Genomic DNA, 19,875 nt, shown 5'->3' with positions numbered 1-19,875 from the left:
GGCCAAGATAAAGCATAGCAGTGTGAACAGACAACACAGAGTTACACATGGAGTAAACAATTAACAAGTCAATAACACAGTAGAAAAAAAAGAGATTCTATATACATTGTGTGCAAATGGCATGAGGAGGTAGGCGAATAATTAAAATTTTGCAGATTAACACTGGAGTGATAAATTATCACATGGTCATGTACAGGTAGAGATACTGGTGTGCAAAAGAGCAGAAAAGTAAATAAATATAAACAGTATGGGGATGAGGTAGGTAAATTGGGTGGGCTTTTTACCGATAGCCTATGTACAGCTGCAGCGATCGGTTAGCTGCTCAGATAGCAGATGTTTGAAGTTGGTGAGGGAGATAAAAGTCTCCAACTTCAGCGATTTTTGCAATTCGTTCCAGTCACAGGCAGCAGAGAACTGGAACGAAAGGCGGCCAAATTAGGTGTTGGCTTTAGGGATGATCAGTGAGATACACCTGCTGGAGCGTGTGCCTCAGGTGGTTGTAATGACCATCGTTATGTTTGGAGGAAAAAAGGGGGATGCTTGCAAGCCGTAGAACACCATCCCAACCGTGAAGCACGGGGGTGGCAGCATCATGTTGTGGGGGTGCTTTGCTGCAAGAGGGATTGGTGCACGTCACAAAATAGATGGCATCATGAGGAGGAAAATTGGGTGGATATATTGAAGTAACATCTCAATACATCAGTCAGGAAGTTAAAGCTTGGTCGCAAATGGGTCTTCCAAATGCACAGTGACCCCAAGCATACTTCCAAAGTTGTGGCAAAATGGCTTAAGGACAGCAAAGTTAAGGTAATGGAGTGGCCATCACAAAGCCCTGACCTCAATCCTATAGAACATTTGTGGGCAGAACTGAAAAAGCATGTGTGAGCAAGGATGCCGACAAACCTGACTCAGTTACACCAGCTCTGTCAGGAGGAATGGGCCAAAATTCACCCACCTTATTGTGGGAAGCTTGTGGAATGCTACCCGAAACATTTGACCGAAGTTAAACAATTTAAAGGCAATGCTATCAAATATTAATTGAGTGTATGTAAACTTCTGATCCACTGGGAATGTGATGAAAGAAATAAAACCTGAAATAAATCTTTCTCTCTACTATTATTCTTAAAATAAAGTTGTGATCCTACAGTGCCTTGCGAAAGTATTCGGCCCCCTTGAACTTTGCGACCTTTTGCCACATTTCAGGCTTCAAACATAAAGATATAAAACTGTATTTTTTTGTGAAGAATCAACAACAAGTGGGACACAATCATGAAGTGGAACGACATTTATTGGATATTTCAAACTTTTTTAACAAATCAAAAACTGAAAAATTGGGCGTGCAAAATTATTCAGCCCCTTTACTTTCAGTGCAGCAAACTCTCTCCAGAAGTTCAGTGAGGATCTCTGAATGATCCAATGTTGACCTAAATGACTAATGATGATAAATACAATCCACCTGTGTGTAATCAAGTCTCCGTATAAATGCACCTGCACTGTGATAGTCTCAGAGGTCCGTTAAAAGCGCAGAGAGCATCATGAAGAACAAGGAACACACCAGGCAGGTCCGAGATACTGTTGTGAAGAAGTTTAAAGCCGGATTTGGATACAAAAAGATTTCCCAAGCTTTAAACATCCCAAGGAGCACTGTGCAAGCGATAATATTGAAATGGAAGGAGTATCAGACCACTGCAAATCTACCAAGACCTGGCCGTCCCTCTAAACTTTCAGCTCATACAAGGAGAAGACTGATCAGAGATGCAGCCAAGAGGCCCATGATCACTCTGGATGAACTGCAGAGATCTACAGCTGAGGTGGGAGACTCTGTCCATAGGACAACAATCAGTCATGTATTGCACAAATCGGGCCTTTATGGAAGAGTGGAAAGAAGAAAGCCATTTCTTAAAGATATCCATAAAAAGTGTTGTTTAAAGTTTGCCACAAGCCACCTGGGAGACACACCAAACATGTGGAAGAAGGTGCTCTGGTCAGATGAAACCAAAATTGAACTTTTTGGCAACAATGCAAAACGTTATGTTTGGCGTAAAAGCAACACAGCACATCACCCTGAACACACCATCCCCACTGTCAAACATGGTGGTGGCAGCATCATGGTTTGGGTCTGCTTTTCTTCAGCAGGGACAGGGAAGATGGTTAAAATTGATGGGAAGATGGATGGAGCCAAATACAGGACCATTCTGGAAGAAAACCTGATGGAGTCTGCAAAAGACCTGAGACTGGGACGGAGATTTGTCTTCCAACAAGACAATGATCCAAAACATAAAGCAAAATCTACAATGGAATGGTGCAAAAATAAACATATCCAGGTGTTAGAATGGCCAAGTCAAAGTCCAGACCTGAATCCAATCGAGAATCTGTGGAAAGAACTGAAAACTGCTGTTCACAAATGCTCTCCATCCAACCTCACTGAGCTCGAGCTGTTTTGCAAGGAGGAATGGGAAATATTTCAGTCTCTCGATGTGCAAAACTGATAGAGACATACCCCAAGCGACTTACAGCTGTAATCGCAGCGAAAGGTGGCGCTACAAAGTATTAACTTAAGGGGGCTGAATAATTTTTCAGTTTTTGATTTGTCAAAAAGTTTGAAATATCCAATAAATGTCGTTCCACTTCATGATTGTGTCCCACTTGTTGTTGATTCTTCACAAAAAAATACAGTTTTATATCTTTATGTTTGAAGCCTGAAATGTGGCAAAAGGTCGCAAAGTTCAAGAGGGCCGAATACTTTCGCAAGGCACTGTAACTGACCAAAGAACCGGTAATTTTTACTAGGATTAAATGTCAGCAATTGTGAAAATCTGAGTTTAAATGTATTTGGCTAAGGTGCATGTAAACTTCCGACTTCATCTTGTGTAAGTAAAATCAAATCAAGCTTTCAACACACATCTGATTATTCATTATGAATAGGATTTATTTCTGGTCTGTGAGAATATCTAAGGGGCTTTTATATAATTATAATGCAGGGTTAATAATAATAATAATCGTTACCTCTCGGAACTCATTTAGAGGCGGCTTCTATCTTCAATATGCTTTAAATTATTTATTATCCAAATGTTTAAAGTGTGTGTGGGCGACGGAGAGAATGCATTTGACTGTTTTTAATATTAGGGCTGTCAAGAGGAACGGAAAATTGCGTGTCAATTCATAAACCATGTGCCATGGAATCGGTACATCGAAAATCTCTTCCCAAATATTTTGCAATCTATATGGGACAGCTGTGAATTTTACGAACAGTCAATTTGTGCCACAGTTTAGACTACAGATAAAAAAGCGCTCTAACTCCCCCTTGTGATAGTGTGGTGCAATGACAGAATGCCACCATCTACCACTAACGGCCATGGCATAAGCTCAAAACTTCTAAAGGAAGAACCACTGTATATACCTTTCATAATGTTTCCCCTAATGTTATTAGCCTACCTCCAGTAAGTTCTGTCCTTTATCTTCTTAATTCTAATGACATTCTTGAATAATATATGACTAGAATTATATGCAGAATACTTTCACTTCTCGACACGAAGATTGAATGGTTATGGGGGTCTGAATAAATAACTGCTATAGCCTACCGCCATCGCCTTTTTGCTCCTCTTTCAAACTACCCGTGATTTCTATTGGCTGCTGTATTTAACATTCCGCAAAAAAAGAGGTTACGCCCCTTTTTGAATAGTCTATTAGAATAAGAAATGCTCAAAAAAAAATAATGTCCAGTAAGCAATTCTAGTCTAGCTTTTACTGCATGGGACTCCCAAGAGCTAAGGAAAAAAACATTTAAGGAGAGGCCAGAGGAGCACAGGTGCTTGCGTATTGCGCAAGATACAGAGGCTATAGATTAGAAGCATATTATGCATAACCCATCAATAATTAGCTAAATATAAGGCTAATACAGCATAGAATGTATTAACTGAAAGGAGGTAGGGTAGGACATTTATAGATAGGGCTATATATCAATCTAGAACAGGATTATGTATTTTGGATGCAATTTGAATGGAGTTGATGGAGAGAGAGAAGGACTGCGAGAGTGCAAGGATATTCGAGTGATAGGCTGTTTTAAAACTCTGCAGCTACAATTTAAAAAAGCATCATCTTTTCCATTAAAAAACAAGGTGACCCCCGAAAGCCAGATGGAGATGGTGAAATTAGACACGCAATCTGTCTTTATATTACTGTAGCATATGCTATGCTACATCAAGTGTAGGCCTACCGGATGATATGAATACTCTAAGTCTGCATGCATTGTGAACTACGCTCCATACTGAGATGGGCTGTCTGTCCCCACCTTGAGTGTTGATTCATCATGCAGAAACCAGATTTAGACATCACATATAGCCTAATTTAACAGTTCCATTTCACACCATGCTGTTCATATGAATAAGTTATTATAAATGTACCAGTACTCACAGTTATCCCAGGAAAAGGGAGTGGCTTTATTGGTCACTATAAACGTGTTTCGCAGATGTTATTGAGGGTGTAGCGAAATGCTTGTGTTTCTAGCTCCAACAGTGCAGTAATATCTAACAAATAATATCTAACAATTTCACAACAATACACACAATGCACACAAATCCAAAGTAAAGGAAAGGAATTAAGAATATGTAAATATTTGGATGAGCAATGTCGGAGCGGCATAGACTAAGATACAGCAGAATAGAATAAAATATATACATATGAGATGAAGTGGCTTAGAAGTGTGGTTAAAGTTAGTGTTACGGTTAGGTAAAAATCAGATTTGATGACATTGTGGATGTGCCAGCTAGTGACCATAGCTAGTAACCGGGTTCCCGCCATTCAACGCTAGTTAAGATGTGGTTGGAAAAACTCAAACTCAAATTGGTACCCAGGGTTGGGTAGATTTGTTTCTAAATGTAATCCATTACAGTTACTAGTTGCCTGTCCAAAAATGTAGTCAGTAACATAACTTTTGAATTACCAAAGCTCAGTAACGTAATCAAATTACTTCCAGTTACTTTTATACCTCTTCCACCTAAGAGGCGCAGGTTCGCGTTTTTCGTCTTGAATCTTGTTCTGGAGAGTGGTCACTAGCTGGCACATCCACAATGTCATAAAATCTCATTTTTAACCTTAATCCTAACCTTAACCACACTTCTAAGCCTAACGCTAACCTTAAAATGAAGACAAAAAAAACACATTTTTGTTATCATTAATTGTTACAATTATAGCCCATTTTTACTTTGCAGCTGGCCCATCTAGTGGAAATCGCTCAGTTCTGCCGCAAGGACAAGACTCACCCCAATAAATGTCAACCTGCTTAAGAGGCATTAGAAGAAGACAATAATGAACATTACCAATTGAAGTACATCTGTTGAGGGATAAATCAATGTTAGAGTTTACATAGCTGGCCATAAATGCTGTTGCATTTCACCTTATGGGTTGGTTATGTTGGCATCTTCTAACCCATTGTTTTCTACTACAGACAATAATACGATTAGGTTATATCTTTACATAAAGAAACCGAGTCTGTTAGATTTTCAGTCATTCCAATAATAATACCCCCTTGATATTCAAGAAGATGACTTGGAAATATGAAAATATAGATTAGCCAAATTGTTTTACCTGAGCATAACCCCACAACGGAGGACTTATTAGACTATTCTGTTGTTCATGATTTTGTTGTCATTAAGCACTTGATTGGACTCATTTCTTCGAGTTGAAAAATAAATGCTGCTCTCGGAATGGCATGCTACCGAGTACTACCGAAAGTGCTATTGTATTTGCATGTGAAAAATGTATGTTGTATGCTGCATTTGCTACAGGCCTATATATTGTTTACATTTTTGTTGGTGTCACTATAATATCGCAATAATTTGCAGGTGTTAAGTCTATCAAAGGTGTGCGAGTTAGAGCATGTGTCCATTCCCACTGGGCAAAAACTGGTTGAATCAGCATTATTTACATGTCATTCCAACCAAACAATTCAACGTGATGATATTGAATCAACATTGGAAATTTATTGAATTTGCAAAAAGGCAAGAACTTAAGGGGATTTAGTCCTTTTTTCACCCGACTTTTAACCTAAATCCAATGGCATGGTGAATTATTTGGTTGATTTGACATTGAATTCACGTTAGTTGACAATTTAACCAAATATAAATGAAAACTAGATGTTGAACTGACGTCGGTGGATTAGGCCTATAAAAAAATCATATTCAGCATTAATTAGATTGAGCACTAAAATCCCCATTCGTGGTCTTCTTAAATTTAACTGGTTTTCGACAGAATATAGCACAATACCACGGGGAGGTTAGAAGGGACGAACTCCCTCAAACTTGTTATAGGCAGGGATCTGCACTATGCAGCTGTTGCAAGAGGCGGCAGGTAGCCTAGTGGTTAGAGCGTTGGGCCAGTAACCGAAAGGTTGCTGGTTGAATCCCTGAGCTAACAAGGTTAAAAAAAAAGCACAGTAGCACACACAAAGCCCACACCAAGCCAACACCTGCTAGCCCACAACAATTCCTACACAGGCTAGCCCACACCAACTCAACACCTGCTAGCCCACAACAAATTCCTACACAGGCTAGCCCACACCAACTCAACACCTGCTAGCCCACAACAAATTCCTACACAGGCTAGCCCACACCAATCCCATGTAAGTCCAACACAGGCTAGCCCACATAAACCCAACACAGGCCAGCACAACACGGAATAGCCTACACCAACCCACCACAGGCTAGCCCACACCAAGCCCAATGTGGGTTAGCCCGCACCAAGCTCACACCAGCTTGACACGGGTTAGCCTAGAATAGCCAAACACAGGCTATCCCTTATCAGCCCTACACAAGCCAGCCCACACCAAGCCCAGTTAGAGGCAGATGCTCATTCGAATGTTTGGAGGGCGTGGTTTGCACACAGTTCTTTTTGTGCAGCCGTTACTGAGAATGTCATTCCAGTTTTAGTATTGTGTGATCCCCATTTGTTAAAATGTTGAATAGTTCAACAGTTTCTTTTGTAAAAAATATATGTAAGGAACAACTTGGTTGTCTTTCTGATACAATGTATCAAATTCCCTAAATATCTCTTTTTCTCACTCTCTCTCTCTCTCTCTCTGTCTGTTAGTATCACATGGGGTCTGTGCTCTGGCATTACAAGTGAACGTGGTGCCTGTGATTACTGTTGCCATGGGTTCACTCACACACATTCTGATCTGGAATGTCTGAATGGATTAGGTTTCCATGGTTACTGGACCAAATTCACACTGTCATATCTGTTTTGTTTTATACTGTTGTATATGTGTGTTTGTGTGTGTGTGTGTGTGTGTGCATGTGTGTGTGTGTGTGTTAGAGCACAGATGTATAAATATGTGTATTGTAAGAGTGTGTGTTGTGTGTGTTGTTAGGTCAACCAGGAGAATGTGGTGAAGGTGGGCCACAGGCAGGTGGTCAACATGATCCGTCATGCAGGGAACAGCCTCATCATCAAAGTGGTAACGGTCAGCAGGAATATGGACCCTGAGGACACCGCACGCAAAAAAGGTACTACACCACTTTATGCTATGCTAGAAAAAGGTACGCGCCACCTCAGTAGCAGCACAATGCTGCCCCAACAACCAAAAACGCTAAATGGATGTTGTGTGTTGAAATGTGCCAATAAAATTCCGAATTAATTTTTCTGTCTCTGCCTCTCTCTCTCTTTATCTCTCTCCATCTCTCTCTTTCTCTTAGCCCCCCCACCGCCAAAGAGAGCCCCCACAACCGCCCTGTCTATGCGCTCCAAGTCTATGACCTCTGAACTGGAAGAACTAGGTAAGGAGCAAGCTGATAGGCTCTCACAAAGGAGTCACTGAGACGAGCCTCTTTAACCACGCCCTCTTTTTGATCTTTCCCTTCTGTCCCTATTGGTTTGTTATTTATCTGCCATTAGTGGAAGTCAGTAAAGGTAAGGAGTGGAGCTGAACATACAGTATGTAGCATACTGGTGTGGGAAGGGCATCTAATATTCAACATATTCAACATGCTGATTCATTGACATTTTATTCATCTTTTGAACCTGAAGCTAAGCTGTAGTGTCAAGCCCATTGGTTCAAACCAAAACATCCTGTTAATTATGTTAACCATGTATTGTTTTAGATTGTCATATTTTTTGCTATTATTTATTACAGATTTCTCACAGTGATTTGCTGCGTCATTGCATGAGGAGCGGTCGTTTGTGAAAATACCTCCACAGATCATTTTCTTTGCTTAACTACCATGGAAACGAGTATCTGGCTAGTTGTAAAGATGGCATTAGAGTTGCATTAGCGTCTTCGAGTTAGAAAGACAAACACGTTTGTGTGTGTGTGTGTGTGTGTGTGTGTGTGTGTGTGTGTGTGTGTGTGTGTGTGTGTGTGTGTGTGTGTGTGTGTGTGTGTGTGTGTGTGTGTGTGTGTGTGTGTGTGTGTGTGTGTGTGTGTGTGTGTGTGTGTGCGTGTGTCTGTGTGCGTGTGTCTGTGTGAGAGCGTATATCTGCGTGTGTGGGTGTGTGTCTGCGTTTGTGAGTGTGTGTATGCAGGTGTGTATGGGTGCATGTGTGGTGGGCTAAGATCTCATTTGAGGGCCCTTGTGTTGAATGGGAGCGCAGTGTGATGGTAATGTGTTCTGACAGAGGGAACAGTCAGCGCTTCTGAGACGGGTTGCTTTAGAATACTGGTGAGAGGAGGAGGAACTGGTGGGCAGCTAGGGACGCACGCTACGCTATAGCACCACCCTGCTAACTCAGCTAGGGGAAAGGGAAACAGAGAAAGAAGAGGAGGAGGAGGAGAGAGGGAGAGAGAAGAGAGAGCTCAAATACAAGGAATTGGGAGAAACTGAGAAACTGAGAGGGAAAATGGGAGGGAACCAGGGAGAGAGAAAAGAGAGAGAGAGAGAGAGAGAGAGAGAGAGAGAGAGAGAGAGATAGAGAGAAACAGAGAGAGGGTCAATGAAACTTGTGGTGTTAATTTTGGCCGCTATTTTAAGATGTAGTTTTAGTCTTAGTCACAATTTAGTCATGTCATCCTTCGTTAGTTTGAATTAAATTCGGGACAATTTCGGTGTGGTTTTAGACACAGCCATTTTAGTCACATAATACTTTTTTTCTATTAAAGCTGCAATATGTAACTTTTTGGGTTACCGGACCAAATTCATATAGAAATGTGAGTTATAGATCTGTCATTCGCTTTGAAAGCAAGTCTAAGAAGCAGTAGATATGTAATAAGTTGGCTATTTCTATGCTTCCTGTTCCTAAGTTTAGTTTTTGCGTCTTTTACTTTCGGTTTTGCGCACCAGCTTCAAATAGCTGAAAATACCATCTTTTTTGTTATGAAAAATATATTTTGCTGAATTTTAGATGGTACTGTTAGCAGTTGATGTTATTATTCAATACACAAACTCCAAAGCAAGAGGAATAGATTTATTTGAAAAGGACAAATCATAGATGTTCTGCTAGGAGGTAGAACAAAGAAACAGGATGTCATTTATAACCCCCCACCCTAGCCTGGGGTTGACTTCCATCATGTGTACTTTCAGATCGTCTCGTCCAACTAGATCTACTATCCACTTGTATACCTTAGCTGGCAACATTGATATTGTGGCAGATTGCCATTCATAATTAACCATATAGACCAGGGGTGAGCTCGAGGGCCATTGTTTGTTAAAATCAATTTGCGGGGGCCTCCCGAGTGGCGCAGCGGTCTAAGGCACTGCATCAAAAGTGCTTGAGGTGTCACTACAGACCCGGGTTCGATCCCAGGCTGTGTCACAGCTGGCCGTGACTGGGAGACCCATGAGGCGGTGCACAATTGGCCCAGTGTCGTCTGAGTTAGGAGAGGGTTTTGTCAGGCTGAGATTTCCTTGTCCCATCGCGCTCTAGCGACTCCTGTGGCTGGCCGGGCACATGGATACTGACACATTTGCCAGGTGGTGCAGTTGGCTTCCAGGTTAAGCGGGCATTGTGTCAAGAAGCAGTGCGGCTTGGCTGGGTTGTGTTTCGGAGGACGCGTGGCTCTTGACCTTCACCTCTCCCGAGTCCGTACGGGAGTTACAGCGATGGTACAAGACTGTAACGACCAATTGGATACCATGAAATTGGGGAGAAAAAAAGGCAACAAAAAAAAGAATATATATATATAGATGTATATATAAATATATATACTGTATATATATTTTTTTAAATATATATATTATGTCTCGTGGGCCAGATTGAAGCGCCCAGCAGGCAGTAGTTTGCCCCCCCTTGATATAGACCATAAAGCCTTGGCTACAGGTTAAACAATTTACATCTCAGATTTATTCCCCAGGGGGTAAATAACAGCAGTTTCCTTGAAGGGGCTAGAATTTGAGCATTTACAAAAATACCAGAAGTATTACTGTACTCCTAATATTCAACATATAGCATTAGTTTTTCCCTTAGGAAAAAAGCAACCATGACTCACATTTGGGGAACGTGGCGTAAGAGCTGCAGCACAGATGAATGAATAACAGTGCACATGGGAAAATAGAGCTTTTGATGTGATCAAAGCAAAAATAGCCTACATGAAAATAAGAGAGAGAGTAAACATTGTTTCTAGTTGAGGGTAGTTACAAGTCAAGTGTCCTGGCTTCTCATCAGTTCATAAGATTGACTGGGAGAGCCAGGCAGATCAGCTCAATCGGACCTGCCAACTGAAAGATGTCAATTCTGTCAATGAGAGGATTGGATGAAATATTATGGATGCATGCATGCTTAGGATTGGACAAAACAGATAAAAATTAACTTCATGTCAAATTAAATGTCCATTACTCTCATGTGGAATTCTGGTTTCGTCACATTTTCATCGGCTAAAATGAAAAGTAACTTGTAGTTTTTTTCCAGGGCCTCTTGTCTTGTTTATTGTCATAGTTTTTGTCAGGAAAAATAGGTAGTTGACAAGTGTTTTTCATCATAGTTATTGTTGACGAAATTAGCACTGTGTGCAAGGTAGGAAACAGGAGAAACACTTAATAAATCAATAACACTACTGAACGACCACAGTGGGAGGAAAGGAAAAGAGAGATTGAGATAGAGGGAGCAGATAAATGAAGGGAGAGGGGAAAGGCTGGGAATAGAGAGAAGAGGAGACGTGAAGAGAAAGAGGGAGATTTTTCTGAACTGAAAGTGTCAGGCCAGTTTCACTTGTACAGTACGTCCCTGATCTCAGTTGACACATGCATGAATTCTACTACTAATTTTGCTATTCATTGCTATTTTAATACCGTCTTTTCTTTGCTGTATCGGATAGAAAATGTCATAAAGTTCTATCTCTATGGCTGCTCATTACAAATTCGGTATTTTGCTTTTCATGCTTATACATTTACAAAAAGTATGTGAACTCCTGCTCGTCAAACATCTCATTCCAAAATCATGGGCATTAATATGGAGTTGGTCCCCCCTTTGCTGCTATAACAGCCTCCATTCTTCTGGGAAGGCCTTCCTCTAGATGTTGGAACATTGCTGCGGGGACATGCTTCCATTCAGCCACAAGAGCATTAGTGAGGTCGGTCACTGATGTTGGTCGATTAGGCATGTCTCGCAGTCGGCGTTCCAATTCATCCCCAAGGTGTTAGATGGAGTGCAGGCTCTGTGCAGGCCAGTCAAGTTCTTTCACACCGATCTCAACAAACCATTTCTCTATGGACCTCGCTTTGTGCACAGGGGCATTGTCATGCTGAAACAGGAAAGGGTCTTCCCTAAACTGTTGCCACAAAGTTGGAAGCACAGAATCGTCTAGAATGTCATTGTATGCAGTAGCGTTAAGATTCCCCTATACTGGAACTAAGGGGCCTACCCCGAACCATGAAACAGCTCCAGACCATTATTCCTCCTCCACCAAACTTTACAGTTTGCACTATGCATTCGGGTAGATAGCGTTCTCCTGGTATCCACCAAACCCAGTTTCATCCATTGGACTGCCAGATGGTGAAGTGTGATTCAACACTCCAGTCCAATGGCGGCGGGCTTTACACCACTCCAACTGACGCTTGGCATTGCGCATGGTGATTTTAGGCTTGTGTGTGGCTGCTTGGCCATGGAAACCCATTTCATGAAGTGCCCGATGAACAGTTATTGTGCTGACGTTGCTTCCAGAGGCAGTTTGAAACTCGGTAGTGAGTGTTGCAAGCGAGGTGTTGGGTGGTCCTTTGCATGGGGTGATGTAGGTTTCAGTCTTCCAGATAGATGACACAGACACAGGAAACTTAGTATAAAACTCTAGTAACAAAATGCAATTGCAGACAGAGATTCACATACAGAATACCTCAGTAGTCTATAGTAAAGATCTGTGTGGCGAAACAGGAGACATCCCTCCTTATACTAGTTGGTGTGGACAACCTACCTCAATCATACCTTAACATTGTTGCATTGGATTAGATACAAAGTATCTAAGATGAGAAAAACATGTCTAGACTGTGGTTTCTCACTCTACTATCTCGGCCTTGAGGCTGCGTGACTCAGCAGGTGCAGGCAGTTCTCAGCCTGAGAACTAAAGCACTACATCTCCATTACCCAGTACTTTTCCATCATTGCGCATTGCAAGTATACAAAGGTCATCACATATATACAGTAATCATGGCATTGGTGTAGCCCCACACCCGACCTCCAGGGTAACCCCCAACAGAGGACAGTCAATTTTTACACGCTACGCTCTTCAGCAATCAGTGGTCCTGTTCTGTGAGCTTGTATGGCCTACCACTTAGTGGCTGAGCCGTTGTTGCTCCTAGACGTTTCCACGTCACAATAACAGCACTTACAGTTGACTTGGGTAGCTCTAGCAAGGCAGAAATTTGACAAACGGACTTGTTGGAAAGATGGCATTCTACTGCAAATGTTTATGTGCTCGATTTTATACACCTGTCAGCAACGGGTTTGGCTGAAATAGCCGAATCCACTCATTTGAAGATGTGTCCACATACTTTTTGCCATGTCGTGTACTTTTCATCAGACCCGGGTCAAATACACATATCAAATACAGAACACTCTTTCTCTATCCCTCCCAAGCCACACTAAGGAAAAAGAAAGGTGGTAAGTTACGTAGGCATGTTTCACACAAAGTACAGTATGTTGGATGGATGACTTGAGCACTAACCCACAAATCACTGACTTGTATAGCTTGGTTTTATTGACTGTATTAACAATCTTTTTTTATTATATTTACAAAGTGGTTTGTTTCATTTACAAATGTGTTTTCCCCCTGAGAAAGATACCTACTCAGTATGTCATTGTCTGGTAATATTTGCATGATAATGTCAGTACAACAAGCAGGGTTGGGGTCAGTTCCGTTCAAATTCCGGTCAATAGACCCAGTCGGTATTAAATAGAACGTAGCGATCCTGTCCGACTGTGGGGAAAACAACCTGTGGATACCTAGGTTACCCCATTTCAAACCAATTTAGTTGTTGTCTGCTTGTTTTAGTTCATTCCAAAACTACATTTAAGAAAAGTACGACATGTCTGAAGATTATTTTTCAACATTGCCTGCTCTCTAGCGTTCTCACTACTTACACCATGCCCCCAAACGTCCGCATGCACCCAAACGCGATCACGACACGCAGGTTGAAATATCAAAACCAACTCTGAACCAATTATATTAATTTGGGGACAGGTCTAAAAGCATTAAACATTTATGGCAATTTAGCTCGCTAGCTTGCAGTTTCTAGCTAATTTGTCCTATTTAGCTAGCTTGCTGTTGCTTGCTAATTTGTCCTGGGATATAAACGTTGAGTTGTTATTTTACCTGAAATGCACAAGTTCCTCTACTCCGAAAATTAATCCGCACATAAAACGGTCAACCGTCATTTCTAGTCATCTCTCCTCCTTCCAGGCTTTTTCTTCTTTGGACTTAATATCACGGTTCGCATCTAACTTTCATAATAAGGTATATTACCACAAGCGACCGACCGACCTCAGTTCATCTTTCAATCACCCACGTGGGTACAACCAATGAGGAGATGGCACGTGGGTATATATGCTTCCATAAACCAATGAGGAGACGGGAGAACCAGGACTTGCAACACAAATAGAACTGACTTCTATTTTAGCGCATGCGAGCAGTGTGGGTGCAATGATTGAGTAACATGTATGTGTACATTTATTTTTCAACTCGACATGAGCGGTGTGGCCAGCACGCGACACGAGCGGTGTGGTCAGCATGTTAGAAAAACTTCCATCATGCACCTTTTCATGACGATGCTGCTAGCTGCCAACCGGATCATTAAGCTAGCCAAGATCAACCACACAAACAAACGGACTATACAGCTACAAGTAGTGGGTGGAGTTACAAACAGACTGTACTAAACAAGTTAAATGTCTTACCTGTGATTCAATGTTTTTCACACGTAGCCTACTTGGACACCGCGTCTCCACATTTCCCGCTCTCCCACACCGAATAGCCTGAAGCCACAGGGCTCTTCTCTATGTGGGAGCATTGCGAACTGTAGGTCGGGATTTTCGACCTGGCTACATGTACTGTACATTGAACAACACAGCAGCTTTTCAGCATGTTCTGTTATTTCTGTTTAACAAAAAATCAACATTGAAGTTGCCTCTTTTACAATGGGGGTCAATGGGAAATAATTTTTGGTTTTCCCCCATTTGTGGCCGTGGTCGAGGGGAATTCCTTATTGTTACGTGAATACCGACTGTGACTGTTCAAAAAGTAAACGAAATTCCAATTCGGAATATCAGTGCACTTCCGGAATTGACTGGAAATGAAATGGAATTGACCCCAACCCTGACAACAAGTACTGTAACTTACAGTAAGTAGTAAGTTGATTTGTCATTGAATGTAATTGTTTGCACCAATGAGAATGCATGATTTTATTCCAGTCTAATCTCTGTGCATACTGAATGGACATCAGACTCAATAATGTGACATCATGGTATTGAATTTCAAACATTGCTTATGTCAGACGCATCGTCACATAGGTGAAATGTTGAACTTTGGTTTATTCAGGTAACTCATGAACTACTAAATGGATAGTTCACCCCAAAACCAAAGTTTGTCAGAGGTTTTCACATCTCAAAACTGGTCTGTAAAAACTGGAGTTCATGCCATCTGTTTTGTTCATCCTGCAACATGAATTATAATACATCTGTAGGCTTCAATCCTATATGATTAGAAAAGTTGGCAACAGATTGGCAATAATGTTATATAGCAGGATCTACACAGCATAACAGATTGCATGGGATAAGGATGAAATTGGAGTGGTTTTTAATGAAGTGGCATCAGTAACTGAATCTATACACATCATGCCTCAGAAAATAGCCAGATAGAAGAAGTCACCCATAGTTTCAGAATATATGTGTATGTCTGTATGATTCTGTGTGTGTGTGCGTGTGTTAGAGGTTGTTAGTAATCTAATTCCAGGTTAAGGCTGATTCCACTCTCTTCCCTCTGTGTGTAGATGGTCAGAAGAAGAGGATATGTTTTCAAGTCACTCTAAGTACAGTAACATCCCCAAATGCATGGAGGCTTTCCAAAAACAAATACAACTAAATATTACATAATATAAGTTTAAAGGCTTGCACGGCTTCCAAGGCTGGCCTCTTACCAAAATTACATGTTTTTTATTTTATTTTATTGTGTTTATTCTTTCTCTGTTTCAGCCTCAATTTAGTTTGGAAACTGAGGAAGGGATCATGAAAATGACTGGCTTGCAACCGCATTTGGCCCGTGACATTTTTAGGATTAAAGAAGTCCCGCCCTATTTACCCTGTCACTCATAGGGGGTGGGGTTTGTTTTGCAGATAAAGTGGACGAGGTGTCACCTTCCCAGAATGCCGTGGACACGAAGGTGGCCACCATTAAGCCACGCCCCTCCAGCCGCTGTTTGGTCACGCCTACTGACATGAATGTGAGTTACTCCACACAGTATAATATATGCCATTTAGCAGACGTTTCTATCTAAAGCATAGTATTGATCAATACTCTAACCCTACCCAACTCTGGTTTACAGTCCATGTACGACCGCCAGGGGGGTGTGGCAGTGGTACCATCCACCATGCCAGGCAGTCCTAGAGGGGGAGCATTCCTGGGCATACTTGCCAAGGGTGGCACCATGAGGAGACAGAAGTCCATAGGTGTGTGTCTAATGTATGGCCCCACTTTACCATGATTACCGTTTCCAGAGAGTAACTGGCTTCATTAAGTGTGATGTGAACAAATTAGAGTGATCCACTTGCCAAATTGTGCTCTGAGGCGACAGTATTATTACCCATACGCTGAAACCACAGTCTATGATGAAGCAATAGTATTTCATAGAAACTAATTCCATCCAATTCATCACGCCACTCAGAGCCAATAATAGCCCAAAGGCAGGTCTGTGTGTTATGACTGCGCTAGCTTCAGTAGCTAGTAACTTCAGTATATGCAGTAGCTTGAGCATACTTTGTAATATTTGGAACATAGAAGGCAATCCTCACACCTGACCCATAGACAACTTTCTAAAACTGATTACAGAATTTAAAAAGTTAAGTGAACTCTCCAAAAAATGTATCTCGATAAGAAAGATGAAAAGGAATAGAATCACACATGTACAATTGACAGATCTCTCTTTCTCGCCATCTCTCATTCTCTCACTTTATTTCTCCCTCTCAGGTATAACAGAAGAGGAGAAGACGCTCCTCACCCCTCCCCCACTCAAGTTCACCCGCAGCCTCTCCATGCCCGACACGTCCGAGGACATTCCCCCTCCCCCGGCCATCTCCCCCCCGTCTCCCCCCTCCTCCTTCAACTCTCCATCCGTCTCCCCCACGCCACGGGGCTTAGGCACCAACCGACCGGGCCTCACCCTCAACTCCGCTGGAAAATGTTCCAACACCACTATCCTTGGCAACCGCACAGTAGATGTAGGGACGCTAAGGCGAGGTTATCACCGCCAGAGCTCAGAACAGTACGATAGTAGAAGCAGAGGACGGGCACCCGTGCCCGAGAACCCATACTCGGAGGTGGGCAACAAGGCGCTGTACGTGCCTGCCAAGCCGGCGAGGAGGAAGGGCATGCTGGTCAAGCAGCCCAATGTGGAGGACAGCCCAGAAAAGACCTGTTGTGCCCTGCCCTCAGACGCCATTTCCATGCCGACCACACCAACTGAGAGGACCTTCTCGTCCATTCCCATCCCCACCATCATCGTCAAGGAGCCGTCCACCAGTAGCAGTGGAAAGAGCAGCCAAGGCAGCAGTATTGAGATCGAGCCCACCACGCCCGAACACCCACCCTTAACGCCCGGGGCAGGGTGCAGGGGACTGAGGCCTGAAGACCCCATTGTCAACAACCCCTTCGCGGCTGCCATCGCAGGGGCAGTGAGGGACCGGGAGAAGAGGCTGGAGGCGCGGAGGAACTCGCCCGGCTTCCTCTCCACCGACATGGGGGATGAGGACTTGGGAGACCAGGCCCCGTGCCTACTCCAGTCCAAGTCTATCGACGAGGGGACGTTCAGTAATGACGAGCACCTGCAGAGGATAATGGCTCCCCCGCCGGCCTCCACCCTGCTGCGGTCACAAGAAGGGGGTGACCGTGGGGGTAACGTGACAGACTTCAACACCCCTGAGCCCACCCAGGTGGTGAGGGAGCCCCTGACCGCGCGTACCGGCCAGTACCCCAACCTGGACAGCCCCGTCAGTCTCCCGGCCACTCCACCCAAGACCTACAGCTCCAACGGAGGAAGGGACTACCTTCACCCCGTCACAGGTAAGGCCCTGGACCCTAACTCGCCCCTCGCCCTGGCGCTGGCGGCCCGGGAAAGAGCCATGAAGGAGCAGACACAAACAACCATGGCGACGCAAGCCCCACCCCCTTCTCAACCTCAACCGCTCCCCAAGAGCGATGCCCCCCAGTCCCTCCCTCCCAACTCCCACAAACCTAGCCTCAATCAGCCCCTCTTCATCGATACCAAACTCCGCTCCAACACCGAGGCAAGCTTCGCTACCTCCACGACAACTCTGGGGCGAGGCAGAGTGGTAGGGCTGAGGAGACAGATGACGGAACAGAAGTACGAGTCGGATGGAGCGAGGGAGGAGAGGCAGCAGGCGGAGCAGGATGGGAAGAGCATACAGATCGACGTTGTGAACACGTCACAACCGCAGAAAGCTGCCGGGCTGCTGATGGTGCACACCAAAAACAGCCCAGAGGAGGAAGACAGGGGGCAGGAGAATACACCAGCCCAGGACAACAGCATCCCCAGTGAACTGAGAGACCCCAACCAGCCAAAACCCCCCACCAACAGCCACAGTTCCATGCCCCTGCCCCCTGTGCCACGGGGGAAGAGCATCACGGCTGGGGGGTCGGTGGACGAGCCAATCAAGCTTCCCTTCCGCATGCCCCCTCCCCCACTGGCCTCGGTGGACATCGAGGAGGTGGAGGAGTTTGTCTTCTCCGAGCCCTTGCCGCCACCGTTGGAGTTCGCCAACAGCATCGACATCCCTGAGGACCAGGCAACGGCCATCGCTGAGTTGCTCAAGCAACGAGACCAAGAGAGACACAACGTTATGGGGGACAGGGGGCCAAATCCACCCCCATACTTCACCCACGCCCCGTCCCCTGTTGGCCAGTTCCGACGGGGAAGCGGGATGTCCAATTGCGTGCCCCCACCCTCCTATCCCCCTCCGCCCCCCAACGGTGGCTTTGAGCAAGGTGTCACTGACTCAGGCATCGAGGAGGTAGACAGTCGCAGCAGTGGAGACCCCCGTATGGAGACTACCAGCACAATTTCCACAGTTTCCAGCATCTCTATACTGTCGTCGGAGGGCGGGTACAACAGCGCCCTGGAGAACTCTTCTATGGTCTATACTGATGGCCAGGCTTACCTCGATGACCGACCCCCCGTTCCCCCCAAGCCCAAAAACAAGCCCATCATCAACAAGAACACTGCACTTTACCACGACGTCCTCATGGAGGAATCCCTGGACTCCTTCGGGGCGCCCCCTCCTGTCCCTCCTCCTCCACCCGGGTCCATGTCCCCCCAGAATCTCCCCAGGACTCCCACCCATCGGTCGTCCAAGCTGTGGGGCGAGCCCCCGGAGCTAAGGAGCCCACCCACGTCCGACCCCAAGGCCACGGTTATCAACGAGTTGAGCTCCATCTTATCACAGATGTACCGACCCAAACCGGGGGACTCCTTCGACTCACCCACCACAGGGGCCAGGGGCAGCTTTGGAACTAGGTAACACATAAATCTACCTTTGACCTTTAACACTTACGCTGACACATCTCCCCTTTGACCTTTAAACAACCCTCCTACCCTCCATCTCCAAAGAGCCAAGCTGTGGGCATTAAGAATATTAGATGGTCATAATCTTCTCTTTTTATATAACCATTTGCTGATCAATTATTCCCTCTAAAACAGCTAGAGAATGAGCTGATGTGTTGCTAAGACCAACCAATAGTCATTTGGGAACATAAGCCTAGCTAGCTACTGTCATCTCTTTAAAGTGCTACTCTAGCCCAAGGATTTCCCAAATCGGTCTTCGATGTCTTCGATGTTACTACTCAGCTGATTGAAATAACCAACTCATCATCAAGCTTTGATTATTTGAATCAGCTGTGTAGTGCTGCGGGGGAATGGACAGGACCAAGTTTGCTCTAGCCCATCCTCTCGTTAGTAATTCTACTTTCTGGTATATTTCCTCAGTTAGCCATAATGATGCAGTTAGGGGATACTCAAGACACCTGCTACATTCCACCAATAGAGTGCCTTTTGGGTACTGTAATTTGGTAAAAAGGAAATAACTTTTTAATAAAATTTGTATTTCTAATTTTAACATTCTGTCATAAGGAGTACATGTTCAACTTCATAAAAAAGGTGTTCCCATCTCAATAAAACAATTTTACTAGAGTAAGTGCCAGTTAAAGTAACATGGTTGACTGTATCTGGGTTAAAT

At 43.9% G+C, this 19,875-nt stretch overlaps 1 protein-coding gene across 2 annotated transcripts in view; it reads left to right on the top strand.

Moving 5' to 3' along the window:
* Positions 1–19,875, top strand: part of LOC109895300 (SH3 and multiple ankyrin repeat domains protein 2) — a 63,269-nt gene that overhangs the window by 25,569 nt on the left and 17,825 nt on the right. Inside the window, exons 3-8 of one of the 2 annotated variants that reach the window (XM_031830559.1) lie at positions 7,367–7,502; positions 7,692–7,772; positions 12,997–13,020; positions 15,745–15,851; positions 15,954–16,077; positions 16,595–19,157. In XM_031830559.1, coding sequence (XP_031686419.1) covers positions 7,367–7,502; positions 7,692–7,772; positions 12,997–13,020; positions 15,745–15,851; positions 15,954–16,077; positions 16,595–19,157 — 3,035 coding nt within the window. The remainder of the gene's footprint in view (positions 1–7,366; positions 7,503–7,691; positions 7,773–12,996; positions 13,021–15,744; positions 15,852–15,953; positions 16,078–16,594; positions 19,158–19,875) is intronic. The other variant, XM_031830560.1, reaches the window with a different exon arrangement.

Source organism: Oncorhynchus kisutch, linkage group LG8, assembly GCF_002021735.2.
Source record: "Oncorhynchus kisutch isolate 150728-3 linkage group LG8, Okis_V2, whole genome shotgun sequence".
NCBI classification, from domain to species: domain Eukaryota; kingdom Metazoa; phylum Chordata; class Actinopteri; order Salmoniformes; family Salmonidae; genus Oncorhynchus; species Oncorhynchus kisutch.
The sequence above is the reverse complement of the archived record's forward strand: the minus strand, read 5'-3'. Positions and strand labels throughout refer to the sequence as shown.